Source organism: Montipora foliosa, chromosome 8 (assembly GCF_036669935.1).
Source record: "Montipora foliosa isolate CH-2021 chromosome 8, ASM3666993v2, whole genome shotgun sequence".
Taxonomy (NCBI): Eukaryota; Metazoa; Cnidaria; class Anthozoa; order Scleractinia; family Acroporidae; genus Montipora; species Montipora foliosa.
Genome location: NC_090876.1, coordinates 13,334,719 through 13,344,391, shown reverse-complemented (window position 1 = coordinate 13,344,391; position 9,673 = coordinate 13,334,719). Strand labels below are relative to the sequence as shown.

Genomic DNA, 9,673 nt, shown 5'->3' with positions numbered 1-9,673 from the left:
ACTAGAAGAGGTTTCAATTTCGTTTGTCTTAGGTCGTCAATTGCTTTTTGTTGACTGCAAATCGTAACTTATTTCTTCGAAGCTCTCGCAGATGCTCGCGAATGGCTACGGCAAATTTCTGATCCTTGTAAAGCCGCGGCTACACAAGCGATTTTTTGCTCGCGCCGGTGATGCGACTTTTTCAAATTTTGTTGCGTTGCCAGCGCGCGATGAAAATCGCAAGTGCAGCCACCCTTGAACTGGCGACGCGTCAATGGAAAAATCGCAGAAAAAAAAAATTGGCGAGAAATTCAACTCATTCAATTTCTTGCGAACAAAAAAATGAACGAAAAATCAATGTGGGAAGTTAAAAAAATTTCAAGATTTCTGTCCTCGGGACATGGAATCCTGCCATCTTGTGTCTGCAAGACGCATGAAACTATGGTCGCTAAATGCGAATTTGTTCTTTAAGGAACCTCAACAGTTAACTAAATTCACTTGAGAACATTTCACTTCAAAGATGTAATTGCAATATTTTTGGGCTTACAGACACTGTGGCCTTATTCGCTAAAGAAGCCGTATTTTTTCAGATTTAGGGTGTTCTTCCGGGCAAGTTCTCTCCAAAACGAAGTCGGTGACCCACCATTTTTTTTACATTTCTGAAATCACTAACTCATCATCTTTCAATGGTAAGATTTGCAGAAAAAAATCAATGTTAGAAAAATTTCGCGCGAACGTCCTTAAGTGACAGTGGTCTGATCTGTACAGGCCCGGAAATGATACCGGCCCGGAAATGGTCCCTGCATCGGAAATGATCCCTGAATTGGACGGCAAATGTCCCCCGACCAGAAATGATCCCCGAATTGGACCACAAATGATCCCGGGCCGTTAATGGTTGCCTCATCGGTAATTAAGGAATGGAATGGACTCGAGAATTTAGAAACTGAAGATTAAAACTTAACATATTTTTTTCCTTATAACGCAACAGTCCGTACATTTAAACTCTTAGCATGCAAATTTTACAACTTTAAAATTTACAATGCAGCAGCTCAGTGCAACAGAACAATTTTCCTGTTAACTGTAACATGTCTACATTTTCTTTTATTCTACGATAATTACAACGAGTAAGAATTGCGCGATACTCATTTTCCAAACAGAGCTAACAAAACGAAGTAAATTTTAACAACACAACTAAGAAAAAAAACCCAGCTAACCCGGAACAGCCGGACTTTCTACTGACAAATTCCCCACGATATAAAAGAAACGTGCATTGAAATTTCTTTTGTTTGTTAATTTTTTTGGTATATCTTTGAAACCTAAGGTCAAATGAGAACAAGAGAAGACGAGAATTTTGATACTCTTTGCAAGCGCAAGAAAATGAAAGATCGGGCCACTCATGACTTTTTAAAGTTTTAAGAAAAGAAAGGGGAAGATTAAAATTAAACTGTTACGCACAGTATGCTTACCGATTTTTATGGTTACTTTTATGCCAGGGAATTTTGCAGCTTCCTCATATATCCGTGGACTTTTCAAGGAGTCCACAACATTCCTAATTTTTGAGGGTATCATTTATTGAGATCATTTCCGGTCCAGGGATCATTTGCGGGCCTGTACAGATCCTTTGAAGGTGGTAGCCCCATGTTTTCTACTTATAGGGAGCAAGATTTTTTCGTTACATCGAAGTTCGTTTCCCTGTTTTTGTACACGGATGGAGCTACAGAAGTCTATTATATACTGAAAGAAAGAAAAAATAAAGGGAGAAGAGATTCCCTTTTCCCTTGGTAGTATGTCTCAAGTTTTTTTTTAAATCGATTTCCACGCTGAACAGATCCCAAGGGGATTGAGCACCAGCCAATCTTATGGCGGGAATGTGTGGGCTGAGCTGAGCGTGAGCTATCCACGCGGAACACATTCCGACCATATGATTGGCTGTTACCTAATTTCCTTTCTGTACAGCGTGGGAGTCGATCTATTAATAACTTGAGACATATTACCTATGGAAAAGGGCTGAAAGCAAATACATAATCATTCACAGTTTATGGAAATTATACAAGTTGTCACCTGAATTCACTCTTATGTAGCTCGCAGCAAACGGAAGGTAAGGTTCAAGTGCATCGTAAGACTTGTCCGTGATTAGATTTTTCCTTTGGACGATCTGACCCAACGTCGCATAATTTACGTCTTCACCGAAGGAAATCACAAACATAGAGACACCTTGAAAACGGAGGGCCCGGACAGCGGTCAGTAAATTGGCCCCAGGAATAGTGAGGGCTCCACCGTGAGTGAGAATGAGCAAAATCTTTGGAACCAGCGGACGTGCTTCGGAAAATGTCTGGTTGGCTAGTATCAGTGCCCTTTCTATTCTTCGTTGGCCGCCGATGTACGGAAGTAAATCGATAGATCGGTTAATGGCCTCGTTGGTGGAATGCCTTCCAAGCGGAATCGATAGCTCTGCTCTGACCCCGTAAGGAATGACACCGGCTCGGACGTACCGTGGTGATATTCTGAACAAATCGACGACTTTCTTGAGAAATTCTAATTCTTTTGGATAATTTAATCTTGGTACTGCTGACGAGGAGTCCAACAGAAAAAGCATATCGGCTGTTATTTGCAGAGGCGGGATCAGATCTTAGAGAAAGGAAAGTAAAATAAATAAATAAATAGTCTAAGCATGCTACAGAATACAGTTACAGGGTCCTCAACTGTGAACACTGTTCTCGGGGACCACAGAGGTAAGTTGACAGAAAAGACTGTTGGGTGGGGCTGATACATGGAGGGTGACCAATTGGGAAACCCCTATTTCGATTGTTTTTGGAGAGCAAGGATGGCTCTTGGTCAGAGCTATCTCCCACCAAATGTTGACAGGATTTATAGCCTGGTTGATGCCATAACATGATAACTGGGGTGAGTTTTGGCTGATCCACCCTGCTTTTCGCGGAGTTTCCCGGTTTTTCTCCTTCCCCAAAAATCAGCATGCACTGATTCCATCTTTGAGGGCTGTATAGGAGAAAACACTCAAGTATTAAATATACTCCTCCCTCGCTTAATAAATAGTTCTTTCCTCGGACAGTAACTGAGAATTATACAGTGTTTTTTTGCTTCCTGCCATTTTGCGTTTTATACCGTTGTGGAATTTCGATCTCGAACAGCTACCAGCGGGATGTTTTCTTATATGGGTGGCTAAAATTAGAAAACGACTGACGTCGCTAAGTAATAAAAACGAACAAGAGCCCACCACGTGGATGGAGCCTCCACCTTCTACGTTAACCCTCTGAGTCATCCCTGCACCTCCCAGGGCGGTTTTCGCGGGGGTTTTCACAATAGCCAATCACTGAAGAGACTTATGGTCGGGCATTGATTGCATCACTTGCAGCACACCCGAAACACGAAGGTGTTTTAAATGATGAAAATATATAGTAGTTCTGAATATAAAAAGATATGGGACAGGGTTGACTCAAGGGTATCATACATATGGAGGCCCCAGGTAATGGGCTCCTGAAACCAATTATTACATAGCGATAATAGAAAACGGGAATGAAACTAAAGGCCTGGCCATTTTTAGCGCAACATCTTGCAACATTGTTGCATGACATTGCGACATGTGTTGAACGGGGTGGCCAAACGCACTCAACATTTTCATAAGTTTTAACGCAACATGTCAATGTTCATGTGCCCCAGGTCCCTGGCGCGCAAGAAGTGGACCTAACACGCATGCCCTAGCGCAACAATTTTTTTGCGTGAACGTGGCCAAACGAGTACTACATCATGCAACATCCAAAATATTGCACGAAAAATTTGGCCGTTTTCAAATTTGATATCGCAACATATCGCAACATGGTGGCCAAACGTACGCAACATGCTGTGCCCAACAATGTTGCAAGATGTTGCATTGAAATGTTGCGAGCGTTTGGCCAAGCCTTAATACTGAAACAAAAATTGTTGACGCATCACATTTTCATGCCTAATGTCCAAAAATACAAACAATTAAATGAAAGCCCAATTTTGATATCCAACACAAAGTGTTCCTTTAATTTAAGTCTAAGCATTTCTCACCAACTAATAATCAATACTTACCTTGTACAGTATCGATTTGATTTACAATGCGGTAAGTCTGCCTCAAGAGTTTTTCGAATGAGCTTACAAAGAAAACGTCCTGTCGTCTTCTGGCCAGTAGATACAACTCCTCCCTTTTAATGTAACTTCCAATGCCAATTACGTAAACCTGGACGCCCAAGTCATGCAGCGGTCGAACTGCAACGTCCAACGGCTTGGCGTCGTTCTCTTCTGTCTGCTCTCCATCGGTTAGCACAAACGCGATTCTAGGAACGGACGGACGAGATTCAGAAAACACGACCAAGGCTTCATCCAGCGCTCTGTCTATGCGCGTTCTGTTCCCTAGATACTCCAAATTGTCTTGTGCTACAATGATACTTCGTTTGTCGCTGTACGTGTTAAAGTCGAAGATAAGTTTCGGGTAATCGCTGTATATGATCGTGCTTACTCGGGTTGCATTCGGTGCGACTTCGAATACGTTCGTCAGATCTTTGACAAACTGTTTTTCCCGCTTGTAATCAAGTTTTCCGATGCTACCCGAAGAGTCCATTATGAACACAACATCAGCATTGTTTCTGACGGACGGTGTACCAAAATCTAGATGGGAAAAAAATTGTCGTTTAGTTCAGTTCGTTAAGAATTTCTGCACAAATCTGCATCGGTGTAGGGGCTAGGATGGCACAGTCGGTTAGTGCGCTGCTAAGGGGGCAAGAGGTCCTAGGTTCGTTTCCAGGATCTCGCATTCTTTTGTCGACTTCTTTCCTTTCCGTGTAGCTAAGTAGCTTTAAATTCCCGTAAAACGAAGCACTGATGGAGAGGGGGCAGTAAAATGAGCGCACCATCGACCTCAGGTTTGTCAGTTGAATTACTGTTACGAGTTATCGACGTTAAATATGATTAAAGGATGAATCTATTATCTAAAGATACTGTGGTGCTGCGTCGATGGGGAAGTAGTTGCAAAAATCTTGCTTTTATCAACGGATTTGATAATGTAATTGGTCACCGTACAGAGATTCTAAAAGCTGACGTTTCGAGCGTTAGCCTTTCATCAGAGCTTTCACTTTACCGTTTGGTTCAGCTTAAAGAGGTCTTCGGAATGGGTAACGATGAAACACTCGAATCTTCCACACCTAGTATTATAAACTTATCGTAACAAAGTGCAATGCCTATTTTTACGTAATTAAAAAAAGTACCCACTAGGAGTTCCAAGCTATGTCTCTGAAAACGTGCGCTTGTTGAGTCAAACGTGTTTTTGTCACAAGATCGAGAGAAAAGGTGGAGAAAGACATGAGGAACTCCCTCAATCTATTCTCTCGATTGTGTGACAAAAATTCACAAAGTTCGTCTGGTATGGAAAGGACTGTTCGCAGTCGATGATGAAAAAAGGTATATAATGAGCACTCTACTAGGATGAGCCATTGCTGCTAGTAATTGCGCATGCTCACTAGCTCGCTAGTTTGAGCACTCTGGTATGGCTTAGATGTACCACATGCGTGGGACATTTGGGGTGGCTTTTTAATCCTAACCTCCAGCACTGTACTGATGAAGCCCAGAAGAACGAAACAGTATTGTCTGCAAGGTCAGCCGAAAGTAATTACTTTAGCCAATTAAAATGGACGGAGACAATCCAGTAAACCAATCAAAACTCGAAGTAATAACACGAAGCTGACACAAAGCGCGGGAAAATGTGCACGCGCGAGCCACAATTGGTTTTGGTTTCACTTCTGATTAGCTGAAAAAGTGGCGCGAGAACTTTGCACCAATCGTTGAGTGAAAGAATGCAAAACCAAAGTAATTCGCTAATTACTTTCGACACTCAATTGAAAACCACTCTAAGAGAACTTACCTGGATAAAGACAAGCATAATTGCAGCCGTCCAAACAACACTTTTTTATCCCTTGGCAGTCGAGGTCACAAGTACAAGCATCCCAAACGACCTCAGGACAATCATTCCGTCTTTGCACTACTGGGCATCTTCCTTCCCGTATACCTGTTAAAAACCAAATACGTAATTAAAAAGGATCCAACAATGTTCACCAGTTAATATTTCGCTATTACATAGATACAATATTGATGAAATACTAGCATTTTCCTTTTTGATAAAAAAAAAAATCATACGCTTGATTTTGAGACGCGAACGGCAACCGGAAATGAAGATTTCGCATGCCAAGACAGTACGCTCTGCCATATTTTTAACCTAATCATCTCTAATGGAGGAAAGATACTTAGCAATAAAAGGTTTATATTGTTAAAGGTGGTAGTGAAAAGAAAAGTTAACAGGGAAAAGAGATTACTCCCGGTTGCCGTCCACGGCTCAAAAACGTCACGTCACGCGTTGCTAGGGAAGTGAAATATTACTTCCGGTGACTGACGTCATCATATCGTGAGCTGACCAGAAAACCCACTCACAAGCAAAAATCACCGCACGAACTGTTGTTTGCATCGAAGGTCTTTCCTCCCCCTTCATCGCGCTCGTTCTTAGATCAACTACGCATGCGTAAACGAACTGACTTCCGGTTTGAGAAAAAGCTAAATTGCCAGCGGTCGTTAAATTGAATTACTTTTTCTTAAATAACACGTTTCACCCTCACATACAGAATATAGCTAAGCATTGATTTTTTCAAATCATCATTTTTGAAAATGTTATGGGCATTTCAGTATCGTCTATCTCTTTAAAAAGGACATTTTTCAAAATAAAAAGAAAACCATGCTTACGAATACAAATTATCAAACCACTGATTAAATACCCAAATTGTGTAGCACGTAGACAAATTAATTATTTAGAGTTTTCTTTTACGGGTCACGTGACCATGGGCGTGACATGATGACGTCATATTCAGGGTCATTGGCTTACAAAAGTTGGAAACTGACCAAAATAATGTCAACTTCTCTCAAATTACTTAACCATTACATATTTAGCAACAAACCCCCAAAAACACGTGTAAAGATGTGGGTGTCGTCATGGTTACTAACACGATTAGCCAATAAACTGCTAGGTTCTCCTTCCTTTTAAGATACTTTTGTGCTGTATAATCATGTTATTGTTTCCTACTACAATAACATCTTTATGGCTGAATTGGACATTTCTCATAGTTTTCATATCTTGTTTCACGTTACACAACATGCCTGTTTTAGCGGTTGGCGACCACTTTTTCGCCATGATTTTGAAAATGAATAAAGCAATTTGAACATTACATGGACGCTTGGGGATACAAATTTAATCTTCTCGTGCTGATACTACCAGCACCAGAAGATAAAATTCGTATCCGCAAGCGGCCATGTAATATCTTCTATATATAAGACACTTTATCTCTCCCATGACACCAATCCATGTCAGCCTGCCCCCCCTCACCTGCTCGGCTTTCTCTTGGCTCGCCGACTCTTATCGTGCTCGCGGACACAATAACTTCGGCATCCCCCAGTTTTGGACATACTCATACCCAAATCACCAGTTATAAGGTTATTATCAGTGGAATGGCTAAAATACAAAAACATAGACTAAAAGTAGACTCGAGACTTAGATGAGACTCCGTTTGTCACAAGTCAAATGAAGCCCATTGCCAGTAAGAGAAGCATAACGAATGAATGGAAACGGCACGACAAACGCATCAAACATTCAATGCGCGAAATGCCTCAATTACCGGTCTTTCTCTTCATGAAAAAGAAAATAAATTAAAAAGCGATTAAAACATAACTAAGAAAAACAGGAACCAACTTGCGTAAGTTGATGCTCGCCGCCCATCACAGAAATTGTCACGCCAGACACAAGCGTTACGAATTCCATTTATTGTCGATTTTATATCATGAAACCGCCGTCTGGATGAGCTTTTGATTTTGCGGCATGCCTCTCAAAACCCCTTTCGAGTATCCGGCACGCCAAATTTGGAGGAGATCTCCAAAACGCGTGTAATCACACTAAAGTAAGCCTATGAGCAGGATGTCAATATCACTTAAGGATTTGTGTCTAAGGACCGTTCACTATCATGGAGCCTGGCTAGCTTGCAGACTCCAAAATTAAGTCAAATTTTTTTGAGAGCTTCGGCTTAATTAAGGGCCTGTTTACATGGAGTTGGGGTAAGCCGGATAGGTGGGGTCGAAAAATAGCTCACGTTTACATGCAATCTTGCCACCCAGGGGTCCCGCGTGACCTTTCTCGAGGCTGCTTATGCGTGGTCGCTGGCTAGTTATTGAAGGTAAGCCGCTGTACCATGTGACAGTAAGGCACATAAAAAGTTACGTGACAATGTCTGCAACAACTCGAGAGAACGTTGTCGTTGACGCCTTGCAAACACTGATTCGCGTTATTTGTCAGGCGTCAAAAGGCTACATCACCCATGCAACAAAGCCCTTGGGAAACACGCACAAAAATAATCACGGCACCCCAAAATCGGTACCATAGTACACTTCATCGGTGCGCTTGACATCCCCGAAATTTTTTGACACAGGAATAAGCCTCTGTCCAACGTTAGCGAAAGCTAATTTTGTCCAAGAATACTGACGACTGCAAAAATATTCAATAAAATCAATCAAATAAATTTCAAATGAGGAGGTAAAATAATCACGCATGAAAGTCGCAGAGGCGTTTGACACAGTCGCAAATAACACTTTTCTCGGCTGTGACCTATTAATTTTTGTGGCTTCAAAATGAAATGTTTCTATTTTCCTAAAAGCAAATGTCCTTGTAATTGCTATAAAAGCTCTTTGGTGGCATATTCTTAAGGGAGAACACCGGACTTTCGCATATGTTTTCAAAGTTCGCCAAACGTGAAAGGGTTACTGTTATCGCATCCTGTCACTTACGTTGTGATTCGATGATAACAAGTTGAATGAAAACCAGCAGCAAGGTCCCAACGGATACAGCATGCGTCCTCATCGCAACTGACTCTATCACCACAAATTTACAACTCTACTGCTGGGTTTAAGGAAGGACTCTGGTCATGTTGAATCGTTCATCCTCTCGGTAGGTTTGTCAAACGGGTGTCTTCAAACATAAACTGCTTATTGGAGAGTGACGCTTTGTATGAAATTTCTCTCGTGTTGCAGCACCTGACAGCTGTAATAGGATTTCACGAGATACACTCAACAGATCATGTGATATTCAATACGGTTTGAATAATACCAGTGGGGAGCATGGGCGTAAATAAGAGACAACAGCGTCTCAATTTGCACCTTTCCTTAGCTCACTCTCAGATTTCTTTATTTGAGAAAAAATCATTTAGGTGCAAGTGATAGCTACAAACAAAAGTGATGAAGGCGCGTAGAATTCTTTCGTCTGAATATAAAAACAAAATACGCAAGACAAGGGACCCCTTTAAACGGCTACCTATTTATTCCAATCATGTCCCAGATGTCCATTGTTGTCCAAGAGTACCTCTACTGCAAGTAGAAACACTTCTTACTCCATGCAAGGTGGGTCGCTACCCGTAATTCGTTCCAAAGATCGATCTCATTCTTGAGGAAAGTTTATTATGCAGTGAGAAAAAAAACCCTGCCTCCTAGCTAGATAGTTTTTTTTAGTCCTATTACTTATTAACAGGTTCTCTATTTACGTGTGGTGCAAATAAACTATTTTTGTTTGTTTGCTGTAATGGATTCTGTAAAACGACAACGGATCGTCGGCGAGCATTAAGCAAGACACCGT

The 9,673-nt window shown here is 41.4% G+C and overlaps 1 protein-coding gene across 1 annotated transcript in view; it reads right to left on the bottom strand.

The window, feature by feature from the left end:
- Nucleotides 1–9,054, bottom strand: part of LOC138012722 (uncharacterized) — an 86,744-nt gene extending 77,690 nt beyond the window's left edge. Inside the window, exons 1-4 of the mRNA XM_068859594.1 lie at nt 8,833–9,054; nt 5,879–6,022; nt 4,054–4,629; nt 2,041–2,607 (exon numbers count right to left, since the gene is read on the bottom strand). Of these exons, the coding sequence (XP_068715695.1) occupies nt 2,041–2,607; nt 4,054–4,629; nt 5,879–6,022; nt 8,833–8,905 (1,360 nt within the window). The 5' untranslated portion in view covers nt 8,906–9,054. The remainder of the gene's footprint in view (nt 1–2,040; nt 2,608–4,053; nt 4,630–5,878; nt 6,023–8,832) is intronic.
- Between the last annotated feature and the right edge of the window lie 619 nt (nt 9,055–9,673).